The sequence below is a fragment of the Nilaparvata lugens genome, chromosome 6 (genome assembly GCF_014356525.2).
Source record: "Nilaparvata lugens isolate BPH chromosome 6, ASM1435652v1, whole genome shotgun sequence".
Taxonomy (NCBI): Eukaryota; Metazoa; Arthropoda; class Insecta; order Hemiptera; family Delphacidae; genus Nilaparvata; species Nilaparvata lugens.
The window spans coordinates 9,952,919-9,979,502 of record NC_052509.1 but is presented as its reverse complement, the minus strand read 5'-3'; the positions used below and the strand labels follow the sequence as shown (position 1 = coordinate 9,979,502).

The 26,584-nt window shown below is 34.1% G+C and overlaps 1 protein-coding gene across 1 annotated transcript in view; it reads right to left on the bottom strand.

The window, feature by feature from the left end:
• LOC111049840 (ankyrin repeat domain-containing protein SOWAHC) overlaps nt 1–26,584 on the bottom strand; it is a 422,867-nt gene that overhangs the window by 36,160 nt on the left and 360,123 nt on the right. The window contains 2 exon segments of the mRNA XM_039430071.1: nt 16,748–16,753; nt 21,270–21,359. Coding sequence (XP_039286005.1) covers nt 16,748–16,753; nt 21,270–21,359 — 96 coding nt within the window.

Here is a 26,584-nt window from a genome sequence, read left to right as displayed (position 1 = left end):
TAAACTACTGTTAACTCGCTAAACTACTGTTAACTCGCTAAACAACTGTTAACTCGCTAAACTACTGTTAACTCGCTAAACTATCGTCGAAAGTAGCTAAAATAGGTATCGTCAAAGCTCGCTAAACTACCGTTTAAACTCGCTGCTTCTTCTTAGTATAGGTTTCCAGTCAGTTTTTCATCTTCGTCTTCTATCTAACATACTCAATTTCCACTCTTGATTTTACAGCATCTCATTTTATAAAATGATTACAAATGCTTTTAATCAATCAGCCCTTTTTGGTCTGAATCGGTTGAACCTTTCCCAATCATTCATATGATTAGTAAATTCTTAAAATGTATGAATTCATGGCTACTTTTTTATTTATAGAATAGAATTATAGAACCCTTTTTTGAAATTAATAGAATGATAGATTGGAAAAACAAATTATAACAACTAGTTTTAGTGATCCACATTAACAAAAATTGTATTTTGATTTTTTTAAACCTGAAGATGGTGTAAACTAGCATACTGAAACTAGTTGTTGTTATAATTTGTATTTTTAATCTATTATTTTATTAGTTTCAAAAAAGGGGTACTATGATTCTATTTTATAAATAGATTAGTACATTATAGCCCAATCAATGAAGAAAAAAACATGGTTTTGTGCAACAAATAAGGGAAAAGCTGAAATTTTGCAGGATGTTACCATAGAGAAACAATAACATAAGTAGATATCCCATCGTATAGGGCGTGCGTTTATGTCGCAACTTTTACTGTTATCTCAAGCCGATAGTCCATGTAATAACTCTTTCCCGTGAAGCTTTGTGACACTGGTAGTCTCTCATATTGTGCCGCCGTTCATACACTCTCACCCCAACAGAACAGTAAAAATCGACAATAATCAACAGTAATCGGCTTGAGATAACAGTAAAAGTTGCGACATAAACGCCCTATACCATGGGATATCTACTTACGCTATTGTTCCTCTATGATGTTACTATGCGTAGTACATACATTTTTGTATATTATTGAACGTGAAATTGAATGAAAATAATTAATCTCTAGTATTCTATATATTCATGTCCTTCTGCGTTATCCCTCTCACTTATTTCAAGTGTGATCAATTCTGATAATCAACTTACAAGTAAGTTTCAACGTCTCAAATCAACAGACGACGCAAGTGTGTATGAAAAATTTGGGGAGCAAAGCTAACCTACCGGCTAGTAAACTATAGTGAGGTCCTCCACTGCCCTCTATAGACGGTAGCTGATACAGGTGTATTGATGTAATATCAACGGTTCATTCTCGTTTTAAATAATCAATTATATTATATCAAGCAAGAAAATTATATTTTCCTACAGTTACGTTGAAAAGTGGCCATTGCTGCACTGATTACAGAACGCAAAGAATCACTTTTCCGCTCTAGTGCGGGAAAAATTTTTCTGCACTCCAGATTTGCAACATGGCAACGCAAAATACTTAGTAGGTTATATGGAGCACCAGTGCAGCAAAATCAAAATTAAGTTGGTAACAGTGACTGCTGTGGCTGCTATAGTGAGCAGAGGTGCAACCAAGCACAACGCGCTAATTATTATTCATTTTATATTATAACCAAGGACAACGAGGACTTTAGGATTTTAGGATTAAGGTTTTTATCAATAATAAAATTACACAGAAAAACATTTGATGCATTTCAGGCAATTTTACCCATAATTACCCACTTTTCATATTCAATGTTAACTGTAGGAAAAACTTAATGTGAAATACGTGCGCAAAGTTCCTCTGCTGCACTCAAGAAACCATTCCGCCCTCGCCTACGGCTCGGGCGTAAACGTTTCTTTTCCTACAGATACCCTGAAAAGTGACCATTTGTGCACTGATTGCAGGCTGCAAAGAATCACTTTTCCGCACTAGTGCGCAAAGTGAGTACTTTGCGTACTCCAGATTTGCAGCATGACAACGCAAAATAGTTAGTAGGTTATATGGAGCACCAGTGCAGCAAAATCAAAATGAAGTTGGTAACAGTGACTGCTGTGGCTGCTATAGTGAGCAGAGGTGCAACCAAGCACAACGCGCTAATTATTACCATTATATATTATAACCAAGGACAATGACAGCACAGTGCCACCACAGCACACACCACACAGCTGCCCCCCGCCATTCAAACACACATACATTATTCAGGCAATTTTACCCATAATTACCCACTTTTCATATTCAATGGTAACTGTAGGAAAAATTTAATGTGAAATACGTGCGCAAAGTTCGTTTGCTGCACTCAAGAAACCATTCCGCCCTCGCCTACGGCTCGGGCGTAAACGTTTCTTTCGATGCAGCAAACTGTCACTTTGCGCACTAGTTGCACAAATAACTATTCGGTGCAGCAAACTGTCACTTTGCGCACTAGTTGCACAAATAACTATTTTCTACAATTTCATAACTAAGATGGAATATTTTGTTAATTAATTATTAATTATACTTTGTTAAAAGACGATCTGGCAACAGAGCAAAGCGAGAAGGTGATAGCGCTATCCGCTTTGTTGAATGATAGACAGTGATAGTAATTCCATTGCTAATCAAACATTGCCATTATAACGTGGACCTCACTATACGAGGCCTACATACGGTTTATTATTACACTACTGTATTATACTCAGTAATAACGTCAAGAATGAGACACATTGCAACAATTAAACGACAATAAACAGTTGAAATTGAACCAAGAAAACACATGGAAGTTCAAAAATTAAAACTCTAATTTGGAGTAGACCTACTGTGCTTTCTTCCCTTCAACCCGCTTTCATACTGCACATTGAGTAGATTAGACACAGTTGAAATTGGTCCTAGGAAACAGGCTAATTCAAAAAACTTTCAACTCTAATTTCAACTACTTTTTCATCTCTCAACCAATTTCATGCTCTGAACAATAATAATATTGAAAACTATAACCCTCTCCCTTAAGGATCCCGGAACAAAGCAAGAAGCCTTTTGGCACATATGGTGATGATGCCAACAACGTTATTGTCTAATAATCCAAACTGGGGTAGCCAACACGTTTCGGGTGTCAAGTTTTATATTTTTTTCGAAGTTTGAAAAGGGAAGGGGTGAAATGAGAACGGAAAGAAGGGATGATTTTATAATGTAGTCGCATTGTCGCACTGTCATATGGGACAAATGGGATTGACAGATACTGATTTCCTGGCTTTTGATTGTGCCATACAGTACTTTGAAACATGTGTTGCGTCGTAAGCCTTGATGGGTCAGCAGGAGAAGGAAGAAGACGAAGAAGACGAAGAAGAAGAAGAAGAAGAAGAGAAGGAGGAGGGGGAAGAGGAGGAAGTGAAGCAGAAGGAGGTAGAGGAAGAAGAAAAGAAGAAGGAGGAAGATGTGAAGGAGTAGTAAAATAAGAAGGAAAAGGAGTAGGAGGATGAGGATGAGTAGGAGGAGGAGGAGGAGGAGGAGGAGAAGGATTGGGAGGAGGATGAGGAGGAGGAGAAGAAGAATAGAAGAAGAAGAAGAAGAAGAAGAAGAGGAGGAAGTGAAGGAAAAGGAGGTAGAGGAATAAAAAAACTGGTGTGGTACACTCACACAACTTTCCTTGCTAATTGAACTGTAAGCCTAATTCTCAAACGAGAATAATTTAAGGGAATAACATAATGACTATTGGCGGCAACATATTTGAAACTACGATCAGACTACTGTATATGTATATATAATTGTTTTCAGAGTACTTTTTCCTTTGTTTAAATTGTGAAATTCGATGATTTTTAAAAAGTCGTCAAAACAGCTGTTCTACAGATGAAATATCTTGACTATGACTGTGTTCTTTTTATAAACTGCTCTACCTACCTACCTACCTCATGCACGAGAAGGAGGTTACAAAGTCCATTTCTCAAGGATGAGGTGAACCCCCATTAGTTCCCCAGGAAAAAGACTCATGCCAGTTGATAGAGCTGATAAATAACTATACAGGGTATGAATTTGAAAAAATCGGTTTTCGAGAAAACCGTGAAAAAATGGTTTTTTAGTCATTTTCCGCCATTTTTTCCGCCATCTTGAATTGAATTTTATTGAATTTCTTATTGTCGGATCCTCATGGTATAAGGACATTAAGTGTAAAATTTCAAGTCAATCGGTCAATTAGAAATGGAGTTATCGTGTTCACAGACATACACACATACACACACACATACACACACACAGACCAACACCCAAAAATCATGTTTTTGGACTCAGGGGGCCTTGAAACGTATAGAAAACTTGAAATTAGGGTACCTTAATTTTTTTTGGAAAGCAATACTTTCCTTACCCATGGTAATAGGGCAAGGAAAGTAAAAAAAGAAGGAGGAGGAGGATGTAGAGAAAGAGTAGTAAAAGAAGAAGGAAAAGGAGAAGGAGGAGGAGGAGGAGGAGGAAGAGAAGAAGAAAAAGGAGAAGGAGAAGAAATAGAAGAAGAGGAGAAAAAGGAGGAAGTTCAGGAGAAGAAGTAGGAGTAAGAGGAGAAGAAGGAGGATAAGAAAGACGGCGATGAGGAGGAGAAGGGGGAAGAGGAATAGGAGGAAGATGAAAAGAACAATGGAGAGAAGGAGAAGAATTGAAAATATAAGGAAAAAACGGCGAGAAAATGAAATGAAAGAAGAAAAGAAGAAAGAAAAGGTGGAGAAAGATATGAAAAAGACGAAGTAGATGGAGTAGAATGTGAAGAAGAATGAGAGAAAGGAGAGAACTGAAGGACCAGAAAATCGACTGTGTAAATTGACTGTTTCATATGACTTTTGTGAAAGATGTGTAAATTGACTATTTCATGTGTTCTTTGAAAAAAAAACAAGATGAAAATAAATGAGAGGAGTAGATGACTTGGGAGATGGAGAGGTAGAGGGAGAAACATGTCATATTCCATGATAAATTCAAAAGTAGTGTTGCTCTAATTTTGGAAATTCAAGATAATTCTTGAAAAATACATCGCCAAATATCACCAAATTTAATTTACCTGGAGTGAATCTTCATGTTACTCAACCTGTAGAGGTTTTGACGCCATTTTGACTCGATTAAACCACTTCAACTGATAGATAACATGACATTTTCCATTAATCCTAACTGGGAACATGTACGCATATAATAATCCTCCACCTCCACTCATATTTTTCATTGGAAACTCAGGGTTCATAATAGGATAATAATCGAAACAAGCTTAACTTTGCATCAAGTGTCTCACTTTCATGTATGTTTTAATTTCTCCTGAAACTTAAAATATTTTTTTGAAAGTAATATAATGTTGAAACAAGCTGAATCCTGCATAAAGTTTAATATTAGGAAAGGTGTACATTGAATAACGTTATTTCAATTTTAGTTGATTCAATAGAACGTTTGTAATTTAATATACTTGTAATATGATCATGACTTGCTTCTATAGCCTGTGGCATATACAGTATATCCTTCAAATTGTCTACGCTGTCAGTCAAATACATTACTAATTTTAATGAACATTGGTCAAAGAATATCAAATAAGAGTATGGGGCCGGTTTCCGAGCTCCGGATTTATTTATTTATTCATTGATACATACAATATCATTCTCAACTATGAATGATTAATATAATTATTATTTAACGAAAATCCTAAATAAATGCTGTAAATCACCCCGAAGACTTCTGCCACTGCAGACATTGACAACAGGGTTAACAGCTAGATGGAAATTCGATGAGAACTACTATCCAAAAATTAGTTGCCAGCCCGAGAGTCGAACCCGGTACCTCCCAATTGCTAGTCAGGAATGCTTACCCTCACACCAAACTGACTATCTCTGGATAGCAGCGCTCATTTTATACGAAGCTATAGCGGCCAACCAGTTTACAGATGGAATTAAATAGAAAATGCATTTATTCAATAAAGCATTAATTTAGCATTTGAACGAATGCATTCTCTATTTTAATTTACAGTTTTACGGGGTGATTTACAGCTTTAATTTAGGATTTTCGTTAATTAATAATTATGTATTAATTATCATTTGAATAAATGCATTCTCTATTTAATTCCATCTGTAAGATGATATAATTGGTTATTATTTTGCTTCATATGTTTATCTTTAAAATGCTAATTTTCCTCATAATGTAATGCTACTAAACATCGACCATCTCCTTCTCCTATCTCACTCTACTGTCTTTCTCAACTATATTTTTCTCTAGTATTTCTCTTCTGTCTTTTTCTCCTGTCTTTATCTACTGTCTCCCTCAGACCTCTTCTACTGTCTTTTTATCCTGTCTCTTTCTCGACTGTCTCCCTCTCATCTCTCCTTAATGCTCAGTTTTCAATAATGATTTAATTAGTTATTATTTTGCTCTATCTGTATATCATTCAAATGCTATTTTTCTTCAAGATTTTATACTGCTACAAAACATTGTCAACCCCTCTCCTTCTCTATCTCACTCTACTGTCTTTTTCAACTATATTTTTCTCTAGTCTTTCTCTTCTGTTTTTTACTTTCCTTGCCCTATTGCCATAGGTAAGGAAAGTATTGCTTTCCGAAAAAAATTAAGGTACCCGAATTTCTAGATTTCTATACGTTTCAAGGCCCCCTGAGTTCAAAAAAATGGTTTTTGGGTATTGGTCTGTATGTGTGTGTGTATGTGCGTCTCTGTTCACGATATCTCATCTCCCGATCAACGGAATGACTTGAAATTTGGAACTTAAGGTCCTTCCCCTATAAGGATCCGACACGAACAATTTCGAGCAAATCCAATCCAAGATGGCGGCTAAAATGGCGAAAATGTTGTCAAAAACAGGGGTTTTCGCGATTTTCTCAGAAACGGCTCCAACGATTTTGATCAAATGTATAACTAAAATAGTCATCGATAAGCCCTATCAACTGCCACAAGTCCCATATCTGTAAAAATTCCAGGAGCTCCGCCTCATTTATGCAAAGTTTGATTTTAGATTCCCAATTATCAGGCTTCAGATACAATTTAAACAAAAAATTCCAAGTGTAAAAGATTAAGCATAAAAATCTCTACAATTAATGTTGAGTAACATTTTCACCTAAAATTGAAATTAAGCTCGAAATTCGAGAAAATGTGATTATCCAATTGCAAACTGTTGGCAACTGTTGGTTCTATTAAATCATTCACTATGAAGAGATATCAGACCTCGTATGTCTCCAGCGTTATTATCTTGTCACGAGCTGGCTTAGATCTTTGTTTATAAGTAGACTTGTGATGCGCGTGAACACTAGCGTCAGGTGATCAATTCTAATAACGGCAAAGAAAGTTGTGTGAGTGCGCCACACCAGATTTTTTTTATAATTTTTTAGTGAAATTTGACAATATCCTTGTTTTCTAATATGGATTTCACAACATCACCATCAATTCTACTAATTTTATTTCTCAACTATATTTTTCTCTAAACTTTTTCATCTGTTTTTTCCCCTATATCTCTCTCTACTGCCTTTCTCTACTATATTTTTATCTTCGCTCTCTATACTGTCTTTCCATCTTTTGTCTCTCTCTCTACTGCCTCACTCACAACTCTTCTTAATCAGTTCACCGGTCATTTACGCCTGAGCATATTAGTTACTAAACTAACTACTTTTAGTAGAACAGAAGTTCTAACCGACGTCTAACTGCGATTAGAATGAATAATGGTATAGCGGTGTCATCATTCAGGCGGAATGAAAATTATTTTCGGCCCTTCTGTGTTCGGCTACAAAGTGGGATCTTGTTCGAATTTCGAAACTGAGAAGAAGAAGAAGAGAGGAGAAGAAGAAGGAGAAGAAGAAGAAGAAAAAGAAGAAGAAGAAGAAGAAAAAGAAGATGGAGAAGAAGAAGCAAAGAGAGTTGAAAACCAGGAAGCAGAAAGAGGTGTAAAGTATCTAAGATTAATGAACGAAAGTCTTTGGAGCGTGCTAAAGCAAAAGGAGGAGAAGAAGGATGCGAGGAGGAAGAGGAGGAGGAGGAAGTGTGAAAAGTGGTGTCAAAAGAAAAGTTTCGGATCGTTTGAAATGTCACCGGTGTGTTTGTTTGGTTAAGGAGCCAAATGGTCGCTATTAGTTTAAACTGTTGAACACTCAAAAGAATGCCTACTTTTCACTAATCTTCCTCCTTTAATCCTCCACCTTCTCCTCCTCCTCCTTCTTCTTCTTCTTCTTCTTATTATTATTATTCTTCCTATGGTTTCCTCCTGTGGTTTTACTACTGTATTATAATCGTAGCCTTGTCCTTTCTCTAATACTTCGATAGAATAAAAACTAGCAATAATTGCTATTTTAGTCATTTTCAAGTAAATGCTAGATTTAAGATCAATAATTACTATTATTTCTTATACAGTGATGATTTGTAGCTGGAACTGATGACTGGTTGCTATTCATTAGTTTGTAGCATTTATTAGATCAAATCAATTATCTTGTAACTAGTTTCAGTTGTTAAACCATTGTCAAGTTGTAAATATGGAGAAAAAAAATTATAATTATCATTAGTTTCAGTTGTTTAATCATTATGTCTCAATGAAATCTCTTATTCTTTCACAAATTTCTAAATTGAAGCAAAATACTAGATGCTGTTTCACTAAACTAGTGGCTATGGCAGTTCTATTTGAGCTCCAGAAATGATTTTCTCAACTCGAAATCGTCCACAAATAGGGTTTTTTTTAAACAATTAATGAGCTGACAAGTGCAGAATATACTCAATTGAACAAAATATTGTTCAACTGTTGTTCTACATTAAAGTTCACTCTTCAGCATACAGTATTGTATATTCATTGACTGTACACTACTCATTTTTGTTGAATTCAATGTTTGATTATTGTTAGGTTCTGTAATGTACTTGTCATTGAATAAAGATTTATTTATTCCTTTAAAATAGACGTGGAATGTGTGAGATCTACATTAAATTTATCAAAATATAGCCCATTAGATTTAGACTCGTTGCATTAAATTTACACTCAAAGTATTAGGCCGTGTCCACACTGACCAAATGTTGGACAAACATGTTTGTTGAAACAGTTTGGGAAAATTTTATTATGTTTGACAAACAATGTTTGCCCGGGATCAGTGTGGCGCCTCACCAAACAAAATATTTGTAAGTGGGAAGAACAGGTTTTTCTTTTTCAGCTGCCAACGCTGAAAATTTCTGGAAAATATTATATTTCGCACCTATGGCCGAAAATTAGACTTTTCCGGCTCGAAATCGGTTTTCAAGTCCGAGGCCGTAGGCCGAGGACCAGAAAAGATTGAGAGCCGGAAAACATTTTCGCCCGTGGTGCGAACGCTATTTTTCACCACATACAAAAATAAACAATATATATATATATATATATATATTATATATATATATATATATATATATTGTTTACTAAGCACTTCCAAAAGCAGAAATGGAAGGTCATAGCTCTAGCAAATCTGAGGTAATCTGAATAGCATGAAATTGTCCAAGTATTTTTATTTTTTACTCTGATTTGTCTAAATAACCTAAAAGATGATGTTCAATTATGTGGAAGGTAGAGTTTATACTTTTTTATTCTTTCAAATGACAATAAGATGGTATTATTATAAATGTTTTAATTATTGGATAATGAACACAAATAAAGAAAAGTTTTTTGATCAGCTGTTTTTTTTATCACCTTTCTTAGTTCCATGTTAGCGGCTGGAAAAGGTACTCTTTCCGGCCTAGGCCGGAAAGAAACCTGTTCTGACGTCAGACGAGAGTCGTCTGCAAACAATGTCTTTCAGATCTACGTAGGGACTGGAAAACAGCTGCTTTCTGTGCAGTGTGGCGAAAAAGTAATTTTTGTTTAACAAACAATGATTGTCCAAACTTTTTAAAATGTTTGTCCCTGAGCCCCTCAACAAACATGTATGTCGAACATGTATGTCGAACATGTATGTCGAACATTTGTTCAGTGTTGACACTGCTTTAGATTATAACTAATGCATTGGGTTTATGAAAAAAATTCATTATTTACATGAAATATAATGAAGAACAAAATTTTCTTGATTCAGGATGTACAATTTTCACAAATAAAGAGCAACGTTTCGTTCAACTCCGAGATGCCGCTAGATTCTAGCTTGATCTATCACTTAGATTCAAATCGTTTCCCCTGCTCCTCAACCCCGCCACAAGTGTCTACACCTTTGCTTTGAGGCTAATAACTCAAAGTAACTATGAATAATATTCTTCGAGTGTTAGTTGCTAATTTTAGATTAGTTACCACGGTTTGTGCTTCCCTGACTGACTGGCACTAATCGTGCCTTCAAATTTAAACTTGAGTTTTTGGCTTGTGATATAAGTCTCATTCTGTAGATCTACAGACGCTAATACTGGTGGATAATTTATTTCTTCTTCCTCACCCTCTTTCTCTTTGTCTTCTTTTTCTCCTCCTCCTTCTTCTTCTTCTTCTCCACCTCATTTTCATTCTTCTTTTTCTTCTTCTTTTCCTTCTCCTTTTTCTTCTTCTTCTTCTCCTCTTCTTCATTTCCTTCTCATCCTTCTTCTTCACTCTCTCTTTTCATTCAAATTAGGAAAGTAAACTATGTACTAACAAAATACAAATCTATTTCAACCTAATTTCTCTATTTAAAACCATCAAGTCATTAGTGTTTTAGAGTTGGATTTGGCTCAGATTTATAGCGATTAGAGAGATACAGGGCACAGCATTAGTATGCTATGTCCACACAGCAGTTTGATACTGATAAGAAAAATTGAAAGAAGACAAAAAAATAAGAAGAAGAAGAAGAAGAAGAAGAAGAAGAAGAAGAAGAAGAAGAAGAAGAAGAAGAAATAGAAGGAGAAGAAGAAGATGGAGGAAAAGAAGAAATAGAAGGAGAAGAAGAAGATGGAGGAAAAGAAGAAGAAGAAGAAGAAGAGAAGAAGAAGAAGAAAAAGAAGATGCTGCTGATGAACAAGAAGATGATGATGATAATTCTAATGAAGAGGAAGAAGTTGAAGACGTTGAAGAAGAAGAAGACAAGAAAAAAATATAAGTACTTGAAGAAAATTATCGATAAAAATATGTGGGCAGATGATAATACAAGTACCCTGGTTGATAAAATCCGTAGCTGGAGAATCGATAGTAGGATAATGGATAATAAGAGAGATAGAAAATTAAGAATAAAAAGAGGAGGGGAGAGAGGGTAGGATAAGTAGAAAGAGGAGGAGTAGAGAACAGTTCAATGCAATAAATTTGTTGTGCTTTAATTATTTCCATTCATTGACGCCCAACTCTATTGCATTCATTGGTCACTAATTATGTTCTGCTTTCACCCTCACAACCACCCTCTCGCACACTCTCTTTCTCTCTTTCACCCCTCCTCACCACTCACCACTCACCAAAATGCAATGAAAAGAACAACAAAAACAGCAACAGAGCTTTATAATAGATTCAACCCTAATCCAACCCCTTCTAACTCCTATCCCCCGACAATTCAGGGAAAGGGTGTACTTCCCTCAAAAATCTGTCAAAATAAGAGAGATGGTGACGTCACATTTTGCTCAATGCCTGCCTGTCAATGTAGTGCGAGAAAGTAATGAAAATAGTGTGAGCTGTAGTGAGGTCCACGTTATAATGGCAGCGTTTTATTAGCAATGGTATTGCTATACTTGTCTATCATTCAACAAAGCGGATAGCGCTATCTCTTTCTCCCTTTGCTTTGTTGCCAGATCACCTTTCAACAAATGTAGAATTATTAATTAATTGACAAAATATGGAATTATTGAAATTCATAATCGTAGAAATTCTATAATTATGGAATTATTGAAAAATATAATTTCTTGTTTAATAAAATATAATTGATTATTTTTAATTAGATTGAACATTTAATATTACATCAATAAACCTGTATCAGCTACCGTGTATAGAAGGCATTGACTGACAAGACGTAGGATCGACAACATTGTTCTCCTATTTTCCTCCACTCACTATAGCAAGTGGGTAAAAAGTTTGCTGAAGAGAGAGAGTCAGAAAGAGAGAGACAGAGAGAGAGAGTTGGGATGGGAGAGAGAGTTGGGAAGGGAGAGAGAGAGTGGGAAAGGGATAGAGAGAGTTTGAGAGAGAGAGAAGAGTAATATTCAGTAGTAATCAAGTTGAAAAAGGAGTAATAAAAATATAGTAAGGTCCACGTTATAATGGCAGTGTTTGATTAAAATTGGTGTTGCTATCCTTGTCTAGCATTCGACAAAGCAGATAGCGCTATCCTTTTATAGCTCTTCAAAGTTACCAGATCATTTTCAAACAATGTAGAAATATAATTCATTAACAAAATATTTCATCTCAATAATGAGAATTTATTATTCAATCATTGAAAAATATATCTTCTTAATGTATAAAATATAATTGATTATTTTTAACAAGGATGAACAGTTAATATTCCATCAGATAGCGGTATCAGCTATATTCTATACAAGGTAGAGAATCGGCAACGCTGTTATCCTATCTTTTTCCACTGCCATTATAACGGGACTTCATCATAGAATCAATAATTCATTATGATTATGACTAATTTTTGGTTTGCGAATAAATTTCGATTTTAATTTATTGATGAAGTTTCATTCATGATAACATAGACCTCACTATAGATCCACTCATTTCTGATCCATAAAATACATTATCGATATCCAACTCGCACAATCCTATTATAATAAGCACCAAATACTATAATTATTGAGAATGAATTAAATAATAAAGAAATAAATAATAAATGCATTAAATAATAGAACGAGAACCTCAAGGGATAGTAATCCACAATATATTCAAAAAGCTCCACTTTTCAAAAGCTTTCATTGTGAGAATCATTCAGATTTTGTGTATGTGTGTAGGTGACAGTCAGAGTGAAAGAGAGATAGTTATAAATAGATGGTTGGATTGAGATAGAGTGAGATTGATTGATTGAGTACTTTATTTATGTAGATTACAATATATACTGGCTTATACATTTATATACAATAGCTTACAATACAGCAAAATTATAGATGAATTTACATAATATAGACTAGGAAAATAACTATAGAACTGTATATGATATGAAAAAGCAATTTGTAATATAATAACTATAGATAATAATCATATTGTTATGCATCTACATAAATTGGCGGAGCTTTGGACATATCAATGTCCATTCTTTGGGAAGAATAATAAAAATATCCTCCCCACTAACTCTCTGAGAGAGTGGGAGATAGAGAGAGAGAGAGTGAGTGTGAGAAAGAGAGAGTGTAAGTGACAGTGAGAGTGAAAGATAAATAGTTCGACAGATAAATAGAGATGGATTGATTGATTGAGTACTTATTTATGTAGATTACAATATATACTGGCTTATACACTTATATACAATAGCTTACAATACAGCAAAATTATGGATGAATTTACAAAATATAAATTAAGAAAATAATTATTGAGCTGTATATAATATGAAAAAAAACAATTTGTAATAACTATAGATGAAATAGATAATATTGTTACGCATCTACATAAATTGGCGGAGCTTTGGACATATCAATGACCATTCTTCGGAAAGAATATTCGAAGTATTCTTCCCACTAAATCTCTACCAAAATGGAGAGAGAGAAAAAGAGAGAGAGAGAGTGGGTGACAGAGTGTGTGTAAGTGACAGTGAGAGTGAAAGTGAGATAGTTCGACAGATAAATAGAAAAATGAAGAGAGAGAGGGAGAGAGAGTGATAGAGAGAGAGCGAGAGAAAGATTGTCAGCAAGAGAGAGAGAGATAGAGAAGATTGTCAGCTAGAGAGGAAGAGAGTGAGTAAAAGAGAAGATTGTCAGCGAGTTAATGCCAGCCGCTAAATAAAAGAGGGAGTTAATTTGCCGATTAAACAACTACCGTTTTAATGAGATATTTCGCAACGTATTGTGCGCTGTGACCCACCCCCCTCCGTCCCGCTATAATTTAGGGTGAACTGCATCCCCTTATTAAGGATTTAGAGGAAAATTCGCCCCCTGGATTTAGGACGAAATAAAACCCTCTCCACCCCGCCATAACATTATAACGTCACTCATTGGTTGTGACTCTATTGTTGTGCGTTTCCCCTGATTTTATTTACTAGAAAGAGATAATTTTATGTGGGACCACTCGTCCCCCCCCACAAACAAGAGTAGAGGGGGAGAATTGAACTACCCACATTATTACGCACAATACACTGTTCTCCCCCCCCTAAACTCTTTGGATGTGAAAATTCGTTCCCAATTTTCCTCATCGGAAAATCCTCAAATTTTCCGCCGCACAGCGTTTCCGATTTATTTTGTGTCGACGCGGCACATTTTATTAATGGGTCGGCTTTCAATTATATTATTGAAAGCGTTGAAACGTTAATGAAAAAGATGTGATGTGACCTCCAGATTAATGAGTGAGGCAGTATTATATCCGGTGTGAATAAAACTTGGTTCATTCGTTCACAAAATGCTTTCACGTATGAATAATTAGCGACCTGATTTCGCGCAATAAACTGTAGTGTGTAGGATTGATTATATAATGATAATATTTGTTGGATTTTTTATTGGAAAAGTTCTAGTTTTCTTCATTTCTTATCAAAGTTCTTCATAAATTCATTCTAATAATAATAATACTGAGGGTAATGCCCACATAATCTCTTAGGCTTGTGCGTGGGTAATGAATGTGAGGGATGATGATGATGAGAGATAACGACTACTTTTTTCGCCGAACGAAGGTGAGGTCTATGTTCAACTCGATTTGCTTTTGTCTATCTGTATGTAACGCGATTACGGCCAAACGCGTTGATAAAATTCGATGAGATTTGGCAGGAATATTCCTTTTTCAACAGCGCGTCTTTTTGAAATTTTGCATTTTAACGATAATATGAGAATAAAAGGAATTTATTCCTCCATACTCTGATATCATTATATAATAATATATAATCTACTTTGATGATAGGGTCAATCACTCTATAGAATTATTCATAATCAATCAGCTGACAAGTGGATTATTCATTGCATGCATTACACAGATGTCTGGCCGTGTCTATTTCTATACAGGGTTTCAATATTTTTCATGATCCGTGCCCATCAGTATCAATATTCTGACATTTGGAAAACAAATTTAATAGATGATTGAAAATAAAATTAAAGATTAAATTATGATTCAACTGAATCAACTAGAACAGGTGACATCAGATACTTGTGAATGAGAAAACTGCGTGAGGTCTACTGTTCATAGAACTTCTAGTAGGTAGACGAGACCGACGGCTTTTCGTGGCCTTCCGAATAAGACCACATGTCTTCATGAACTGTTTTGGATGATTTCAGAACAATTAAAATACGTTCTCGAATTCGATAATTGACATTTTTTATTCAGAATACAATATGTGATGTTATCTATAATATAATAAAGGAAAGAATTATATTTTACACATACCGGTACGGGATAGGAGGTTCACGAATGACGCATCATCACGTCTGAACCACTCAACTTGATTAACTTAAAATTTTGTATATTGATTCTTAATTAACCGAGGATGGTTATAGGTCTATTTAAAACTCTTCAAAATTTCAGTAGGTCAAGTTTTCAGTTTGTCATGTTTTTAATTAGACCTTTGCGGAGCTGGGGTTACCTGCTAGTTATGAATAAATTTATCAGCAAGAAGTAATTTTGAGAATCACAACCTCATTTTGAATACGGTATGTGAGTGAATAGAATACGATTTTGAGAGTGAAGGAGCTCACAGAAACTAATTTAAAACTTTATTCTCAATCACCTAGTATTTCAGTAATAGTGTCTATGGTATGTTAGTGATAACCATTGAATTTAATAGTGAATTATTTCACAGAGACTTATTCAAAACCTTTCATCTAAATCTCCAAACCTTTACTCAGTAAATTCAAACCACGAAATTATCTAGAAAGTGGATTAAAACCACTGAGAATGGCTGAAAGATAACCACTGAGGTATGCAAGTGGAACCACGAAGCCCTATTCAAAAACCAGACGAATAGAAGAGAGAGAAAGAGTGAGAGAGAGGTAGTTCCAGGTTTGCGGTCTCACCTCGAAATGGTCCAAATCAAAAAGCAGTTCAAAAACCCGATTCTAAAACTTTGCTGGACCCTTTCGCATTTCCAAAACGGGAAAATAATTACGGATGCAACCACTGAATTTCTAACACAGGCTGTTTTAATTCCACCCTTCTATTCAATGGACTATCAACAAACTTTAGAGGTTTTTTGTAGTACTGGTATTTATGAAATGATGCCAGTCTACATTACTACAAACTTCAGAAAATCATTTTTCGACCAAAACAGCTTAATTTAATACTTGAAACCCGAAATCGAGAATCATTCTAAAACATAATTCACATATTAGGCTAGTATATTACTAATTTATTAGTATTACTTGTGTTAATACTGATATAACCATCCTAGAAACCATCCAAGCCAGAAACATAATTTGGCTTACTGAAATTTACCACAAATTATCTCATAATATCAGTCTTTTAGACTTATTGGAATTTATTCTTTATCTTTCTCATCCCGTTGAAGATCATTCATTTAGAAAGAAGACTTACTGCTCCACTGAATTGAGTGTGTAAATTGAAGAATGTTGAAGTGACACATAACCTAGCTAAATTTGTATAAATTAGAATTGGAACCGTTTTGGGCTTATAAGCCTGTGGTACTTTTCTGTATGTTGTGTAATTCTAAATGATTAAATAAATAAATAAATCAGTATTCTAACAAATAAATAAATATAATTAGTAGTTCTTAGAGAAATAATTGAATTTAGAAATTGAACAAGTACAGGACGAATATTTGAGCATAATACATACCCCATTCTTCACAGGACAATAATTGATAGCATTAGTCCAAGCCACGCCGAAATTACATGAAAAAGACAGAAAAAGCCAGTTAGAGTGATTTGAAAACACGACAGACAATATAGATAGTAATTATTATCAAGATAAAGGATGAAGAGAATCTAAAAAACAAGGAATCTATAAATAAATTATCCCGCTAACCATTCTCAATTAAGAACATTATATACATGAAAGAGATCAACCCTCCATCAAATCAAAAATAACAGCAAATACAGTGAGAGCAAAGATATAAAAACTATAATCAAAAATTATCTCAGATTTGGCTGAAATTTGGTCATATCTCCTGAACGGTAAGGAATTTGGCAAAGATTCCAGATTCGTGTTTCTCGCATCAAAGACCATAAGATCACGAAGTTTGAGCGATTTTCATTTTTCACAAAAAATTGATGAAAACCCACTGAAACAAAAATTATCTCTGATTTAATTAAAACTATTTTTAATTGAAACCATATAAAAATCGTACTAAACTTTATTTCAAATTTCGCAACATGAATGTCATGGTTACTACCAATTATTCTATCATTTTTTTATAACAATCTACACATAATCATTTCACTCTTTACTTTGATAGTACATTAGTTTGACATTGGCTTCTTCAAATAAGTTATATTACCAGTTACTGGACTATAATTTTGTTACGAGACTTCTACTGATATAGGGTAGGTCAGTTACTTTTGTAACAAAACCTCTCCATTCAGTTGCCTCCTATAAAAATCTATTAAATTCCATTGACATTTTTGTAATGTTATTATAGCAAATTTCCCATTTATTACCTTCTTACTTCATCTTGTTACCGTTTTACCCTCATTATAAGATCCCCATTACGTCAGTTCATTATAATAAACCACTTGCATAAAAACATCTAATCAAAACAGCTTACACCAAACCAATCATTGCAAAGTTATACAACTCAATCAACTCTTATTGAAAAAAATAGAACCACTCAACTCCAGGTTATCCATTTCCAAAAAGCAACCTACATATTGAGACATAAACATAAAATTATATGGGGTGTTTGCATCAATAATTTCCAACACAATCTCAAGTGTTGAAAATGATCTAATAGTCATTCAAAACTGAGCTCTCATTTCACTTAATAGAAAGGTGTTAAATTTAACTGCAAAACACCAAACGATTACTAGAAATATCCGAACATTATTTGATGGAGTTGAAATCCGGTTTTAAAAACAGTTGATGCATTTTCAATCATAGTAAACATCAACTACCGTACGTTTAAACGGTTGGTTATATTACCCCTGTATCTAGACACAAAAAGCAGTTCATCATACAAGTTAACAAAGTTTTACAAGTTAATGAAATGTTTTTCATTACACTGAGCGCAAAACAAAAAGCAGTTGATAATTCCATCAAAACCAGTTGATCACGAAACGCAGTATGATAAATCAACTTTATTCTTTATTGATTCATACAAGTACATCATCAAAATGATAGAGAGAAAAATAAGGTAACCTTGTGTTATTCCTCTCCCAAATTTAGATAAGGTTACACATAGTCCGCAATAGGTTTCTTGTAGTTGTTTTGTTCACTTTACAAAATTGTCAGTCCTTAATTATTTTCACAAAGTAGAATTTTAAACTTAGATGCTTCAAAACCTACATAGAAGATATATTTCACATTATTATCAGTAAAATAGGAAATATTGAAGAAATAATTTCGAAGGACCAAAAAATCAAACTTAATTCTAAGTTGAAACGTTCTTTATTGATTACACCTAGCTAATATATAAAACAGTTTATTTATTCAGCGTGTGGCGCACTACACACATAAGTTTACAAAAAATGTTGATACATCATAAATGAAACGAGTCATACATCTTGATTATTTATAAAAATAAAAATCGTCACTCTTTTCCCTGGGATCAAAGGCATACCTCCAATCTGATTAGATGGGCTATTGATGCCGAAAAAACAGTTGATTATCACATAAAGTTGATCTCTATTCGAAATGTGCATAGATTACCAAAACAAGAAGTTGATTCAGTCAACTAAGTTGAAACGCCGTTTTCCATTACACCTACCCCAGAAAGTAGTTAAATCTTCTATCAAAACAAGTTGATAACCAAACGAAATAAGGTTCAATTTGTAAACTAAGTTGAGACGTTTTCCATTACACCTACCTCAAAAGAGCAGTTAATTCTTCTATCAATACAAGTCGATAATCAAACGAAATATGGCTCAATCACCAAAACAACACGAAGTTGATTCTCCAAACCAAACAGGTTGATTCTTCAATCAAAACAAACGTATATTAACACTCACGTTAAATCAGTTCCCCAATTACATCTACTGCATGGCCGAAAACAAATTATGAAACGTTTTTATTATAAAACAACATAATCACAAAATGTTGAATGGAAATTATTGGAAGATAATAAGTGGTCTGGCCAAATCAAAGTGTTTGAAATTATCTCAACCAAACTACATTTAGTGATATATATTGAGACCATGAGAGTATATATCTCGAGATGTAGTTGGAAAGAGATACTTTCAATCACTTCAATTTGATCAGAGATCACTTATCATGTTCCAATCATTCCCATTCAGCTTTTATTCCATCAAATTACTGGTCAATCACGAGAAGGAATGATTATGTTGTACTTTTTAATTTCAAAAAATAGCACCTGACAAGCATTTAAGTTGATTTCAGCATGAAAGCACGTTCTCCACAGAAGCGATCCGAAAATTTGTTTCTCAATTCACTTGAGTAAAATTCACTCCAAACTGTCAGCATGCCTTATGAGCAATCATCAATGCTTCCCATTCATTCAATGCTGACAGTTTGAAGGTGATCCCACTGTAGGAAAGAATTAACGGTAGTAATACGCTTTGATAATAGTTATAATCATGTTGTTTGAGAGGTAACGGAGTTTCAAATTATGGCAATCTACCAAGCAGGTTGAATGAAGTCAGTTATACACACATCGATTTTTGGACGTTCGATTTTTTGCCGTCCTTATAAATTATATCAGATTAAGCGGAGCTTGACAAACATTATCTGTTTTATCTAAGAGAATTCATAAGGACGGCAAAAAATCGTACGTCCAAAATTCGATGTGTGTGAGAACCTAACACCTAACCCGACATTGAGAACCTAATGAGGTCCACGATATAATTGCAGTATCTGGTTATAAATATTCCCGCAAATATTACCCGTGATTATTTATAATAGACATAGTAATATTATTCTAGCAGCAATATTACCATAGAGAAACAATAGCATGAGTAGATATCCCATGGTGTAGGGCGTTTATGTCGCAACATTTACTGTTTTCTCAAGCCTATAGTCCACGTAGTTCTTTTCCGTAAAGCTTTATGACGCTTGTAGTCTCTCATATTGTGCCGTTCATACACTCTTACCCGGTCGAAACTGTAAAAATCGACAATAATCGACAGTAATCGGCTTGAGATAACAGTAAAAGTTGCGACATAAACGCCCTATACCATGGGATATCTACTTACGCTATTGTTTCTCTATGATATTACTTTCTTTTTAATAAACTATAATATATAGCTACATTTAGCATCAACTTGTAATATGCATGCTAATGCAATAAGTAAGTCCCCTTATTGTTTTTCGTTTTCTTTGTTTGTAATGTTTTTTGGAAAATAAAGTTCCATTATCATATAAAAAATATACATATATATATATTTATAATAATATATTACACTGTAATATATTTTGGTTATAGCATTGGTGTTGCTATCCTTGTCTATCATTCGACAAAGTAGATAGCTGTATCCTTTTCTAGCTTCGCAACGTTGCTAGCTCGTTGTTAAACAACACAGAAATGTATTAATTAACAAAATATTTATTATCCATAATGAAATCTGATTATTTGATCATTGAAAAATATTATTTCCAGGCGAATAAAATATAATTGCTCATTTTTAACAAGAATGTACAGTTGATTATTACATCAGATATACCGGTATCAGTTATCCTCTATAGAAGGCAGTAGCAAGGCAGAGGATCGGCAACGATGTTCTCCTCAATTCCTCCACTGTCATTATAACGTGGACCACACTATATTGAATGAAAAAGATTAAGAAATTGTCAAAAAACCACAGATTTATTGATACTTAGAAAGACCAGTTTCGGTTATTACACCTTTGTCAATCTCTGATAAACTAAAGTTTATTTAACTTTAACTTAAACTTTCATCAGAGATTGACAATGGTGTAATAACCGAAACCGGTCTTTCTAAGTATCAATAAATCTGTGTTTTTTTGACAATTTCTTAGTCTTTTTCATTCAATATGAATAATTACCACAATATCAACTTCTCAACTACACAAAAAGTGAGACCATACTATAGGCTACTTCAGAGAATTGTAATAATTTAGCTTTTGCCAACTTTCAAACTTTCCTGTATTATCCGTCATTACAAATTGAAAGTTGAAATCTAAGCTATCAACTATAAAATTTACTTGAAAAAAGTTGATAAATTACTTACGGTGACAGCGTTAACTTCCACTTTGTAAGTTCCGGCAAGTAGTTTCACCACATCTTCGTTTCCATGCTTTGCGGCCCAATGTAAAGCAGTCTGAAAAAGATAGAAAACAATGATTACTCCTACAATAATTATTACTCCTCAAAAAATACTAAATTACAAGTAAAATAGTAAATTTTGAATGTGAACAATTCATGTTACCCCAAGAATACTATCCTTACCCTACACGTGATAACAGATATCAAAGTAATACAGAACACAATTCTTCTTAGAGGTAGCATCAGCAATTTCTATATTCTTAATCTACGACACTAGATAACAGAAAATAACAATCAGATGAAACAAAATACACTTGAAATTTCTCTCAGAATATAACCTTACAGGCAATGGAATTGACAAATCTCAGAGAAATAAGTTACAATACTAGCTTACAATAACAAAACTGGTCAACTACGGTAGTAAAAATATCAGTGTTTGAAAGTGTTGAAGAAGACCAGTTTTCAACCAAAATTCGGGGATAGAATAGTTAGGGCTATAAACCTGTATGTTCATTCCCCATCATTATATGATTATGTGTTTTTATCATTGTTGAATAATAAATAAAACGGAGATGTCATTTCCAACATATTATACATGTATAGAGATAAGAATTCTCATACACGAACATTATATATTATACAAGTAATTAGTGTCAAGAACTCTCATTCAGATTGATTGTATTATTTAGCATGTTCTTCCCAACAGCTTGAAGCTGAAAGAATAACAAGACGATTTGTTATAACTCGATTTGCGACAACTAGAGACAAATAATAGGCCTACAAGTATCTTCAACAGTCTCTACTCTATGCTTAAACGGTGACAAAAAGATCTGACTTAAGCTGTGACTACAAGATTTGACTTAAACTGTGACAACAAGATCTGACTTGAACTGAGACAACAAGATCTGACTTGAACTGTGACAATAAGATCTGACTTAAACTGTGACAATAACATCTGACTCAAACTGTGACAACAAGATTTGACTTGAACTGTGACAACAAGATCTGACTTAAGCTGTGACTACAAGATTTGACTTAAACTATGACAATAAAATCTTACTTAAACTGTGACAACAAGATCTGTAACCTAACAAGTCACAAGATCTGTCACTTGAACCGCAAGAGTATCATTAGAATAAAGCTACCGTAATTTAGTAAAACTGTCAAGCATTAAAAGATGCATTCATCACAATTTCGCAGCCAACTGTTGATGAAAACATTACTGAAACTTGCAAATGAGAGCTTTACTCCAAATTATAAGCTGAGGGTGATTTTTCAACCTGCATTTTAAGCGAGCTGTTGCATATCTCAATATTTTATCAATTAAACAACGATTAGACAATTTCTATCTAAATTTGGGAAAGGAACAGTTTTGGGCTTTAAGCCTGTTTTCAATCATTCATAGTTGACAATGATATTGTATCTATCAATGTATAAACAAATAAATGAATATTTCTGGAGAAAAACCTTGCTCAACTTGATAAGCAGGTGGGTAACTTATCAAACTCGTGCCAAAGTCCGTTTCTGAACTTAACCAAGTCCAACCAACCGAAAACAACTTAACACACACTGCTTATCTGAGTTCACATGAGTGCTTTGAATAACGTGCTGGATATACGGCAGCAAGTTTCTGTATACATACTTATCGAATAAAGATTAAATATAGAACCAATTACGTAAACGCTCTTCAATTAAACGAATTTATAATGGACAGATGTGGGCTCAGCAGGTGGAATCAGCTATTTTTTCTACTCTTTTCACAAGAAATAACGTCGAAAAAGTCCGATATTTTTAATTATCAGTTCGTTCTGTGTACACCCTCTCACCATACCGAACTCGCTTACTCTCTCACTCTCTCTTCATCTATCTTTCTCTTACCCCTCACCATCACTCTCTCTTGCTCTCCATCAATCTACACTCTCCTCCTCTCTTACAAACTGACTAAAACAAGTCAAGAGTCAAACACAAGAACTAGTTTCCAAAACGATCCGTTAATTTCATATTATTAGTCGATCAATTTATGTTTTACACACAAAGAAGTGGAGCTGTGCTAACTGAACAGCTTCAATTTATTATTCACCTGAGTAGCTTGAGAGTACAATTTAAGATGTTGAATAAATTTCAAATTTCACCTGTATTCTCGATTGATATACGTTACTGTACTTCATTTATTTATCAATGATTTATTACACATGTAAAATCACATTTTCTTTGACTTCTTATCTACAATTTATCAATAATTTATTTCATGTGAATCATTTTCAGTACGTTGCAATCTGTGTTGTATAATAGACCGAGCAAAGTGAGGTCTGAGATTCAAGTCGACGGTTTGGCATTTCTCTTAATGTTGAAATAATTAAATGTATATGTTGCGCATTTACGGCGAAGCGCGGTAATAGATTTTCATAAAATTTGACAGGTATGTTCCTTTTTTAATTGCGCGTCGACTTATATACAACGTTTTTGGAAATTTTGCATTTCAAGGATAATATAAAAGAAAAAGGATCCTCCATCATACGCCAATATTAGAGTAAAAATCAGACTATAGAATTATTCATCATAAATCAGCTGACAAGTAATTACACAGATGTGTGGAGAAGCCAGTCTATTTCCATAAGGTCTGTATTTCCATAAGGTCTATAGTTTCAATCAGGTACTTGTGGATGAGAATACTGCGTGAAGTCTACTGTTCACATAACTACTAGTAAGTATAAATCAGATGTATTATTTTTTATCTGATATGAATAGGGAAGTTATGTTCCAAATCAATATACCACTAAAATGATTCATTGAATATATTATTTAAAGCTAGCAGGTAACCCGTGCACCGCAAAGGGACTATTTTAGTACTTTACAAACTTAAAACTTGATGTAATAAAATCTTAAAGAATTGAAAATAGGCCTATAACCAACCTCGGTTAATTAAGAATCTCTACGCAAAATTCCAAGTTAATCAGTCCAGCAGTTCAGATGATGCGTCAAAACATAATTCTCCTATCCCGTAGCCAGTTCTGTCTTTATTATAGGATAAATCAAGTGTCTAATGAGTAATCAACACTTCAAGTAAAGCAAGACAGCGGACTGTGTCAATATTCTGTTACTCAAATCAAATATCAAATTATTCATTATTCAATTCGATTCAATTTAACAATAACAGATACAGTATTACAATATTGAGAGATCACAATCTATCCTTCATATCCTACTTATTTCATTATGAAACAATTCCATATCTCTGGAAGCATCAGTTTTGTTTATTTATGAAAAATAAATTTATTTATTTACTTTTGAAAATTGAAGACATTTTGTCATAATAGCGACTGTCAATAGTGGTTGAGTGAGAGAGAATTCAGCCAATACTGACCAATGAGAAAGTAGCTATTTTAACATCATGGCGGCTTGTGACGGCTGATTGGTGTAGAGTCTGGGAGATATCGACCAATGGGGAGTGCAGCGATCAACATAAGCCACTGTGAGTTGAGAAAGAAATCATTAATTTCTAGTTTGACACATACGGTACTCAACAGTTCATCGCATTTAGTGCTCAATATTTAAGTTTTGTTTCTCAACTGAATCAAACTATTTAATCATTTCATTCAAAGTTTAGTTTCTTGGTGGAATGCATAACAGTTGTCAATAAAAATGTGAAATATCGTCCACGAAAATCACTGATTACAAATGAATTTATATTTGATTGTAGCTCCATTAAAACCAATAACTCAGTTCAAATCAATTAAAACTCAATTCATTCAATCTACGAGTTCGTTTTAGCCTGAGCGACACATTTTCTTCTTAAACTGAACACTAAATTCTTTATTATAAATTGCTTCTTAAACTGAACATTTCTTTCTTAAACTGAAATCTAAATACTACAATAAATATCTAATGACTGGTTACGAAACCAAATTAAACATAGATTTTTATCCTAGATTTAACAGTAGCTAGACTGAAGAATGAAACGACGATATCAGGATCAACCAACATTGGAATACAGCCTTGGAAGTAGGATGAAGATACTGCAACGAACATAAGAGAGAAAGAGAGAAATAACATCTAAAATACGTGAAGAAGACAAGCGCCGAATAAATTGGACTTACAAGCAGTGCTACAATAGGATGATGCCACGGCCCATGGCACACCCTAGCCTTAATCTATTCAACAGATTTCATTCATAAGGAGCAGATGAATAGAATGAAGGAGGAAACGAATAAAAGGAAAGAAGCCGATAAACGAATTTGTACAAACACATTTTGTCAAAAAGAATCATCAATCTATTGTGTGGGGACATGTCTACAATCAGGCCACAATTATGTGTCACATAAAGCCTGTTCATACCTCCAACAACTTTCCTTTTCATTCTGAAACCTCCCAAATCTAGAAAAAGCGAAGAAACTCATTCATGGTTTGGTAATTTTCTGTAGTAGTAGTCCTTTTCTCTTGATCAGTATAGTCTACACCCAAGAATAGTGTACAGAGTAAAAGAGTCTATAGTGTATAGTGCTACACACTATCCTTGGTCTACACCCACACAACCGTAAACCACGGATGAATTGTTGCCAACCACGATTTTCGGCACACTTCAGATTCTCCTGTTGAATTCACAGGAAAAATATACACCGGTCACATCAAAAAGGCGCGGCGCTTTTGGGAAACCCCGCTAATTCGACACAAAACCCCTCGTGTGGTGACTCCTTTGTCGGAAGAGGGGCTTAGTCATGTGCAATAATCGTTCAATAGCACCTTGTCGACAAATTGCCGTTCATGAAACCAGTCGTTTGTAAACTGAAATCTAGCTGCTTCTCAATGGGAACGGTATGATTCTTGTGGCAAATACTATGATACTAATCTCTAGTTTCCGCACAGATCTATGATTGATAGTTTTGAAGATTGGAGTCAATCAAGTTCAAAATATTGTTCACGAAGGAGAGATATTTTCTCATCCAATACGTATCAGAGCTCTTCTTCTTCAATGTATTGCTAGTGTATCCAATTCATTGATTCATGTTTATCTATTGTTTTCAAGTTATCTATGAAATAATCAACCAATGGCTTCAACTATTCAATCATTTAACATAACACAAGAAAAGTACCACAAGCTTCAGCCCAAAACGGTTCCAAAACTATAACCTTTATCTTTATTTATCTCTTTTCTGTATAGGGCTACTTTTATAGAAATAGAAAGAAAAATAAAAATCTTAGTACCCTTTTTGACATGTTTCACAACATGTTTTGGACATTTATGCCATTTCCGAGTGATATGAAGTGAATAAATAAATACTG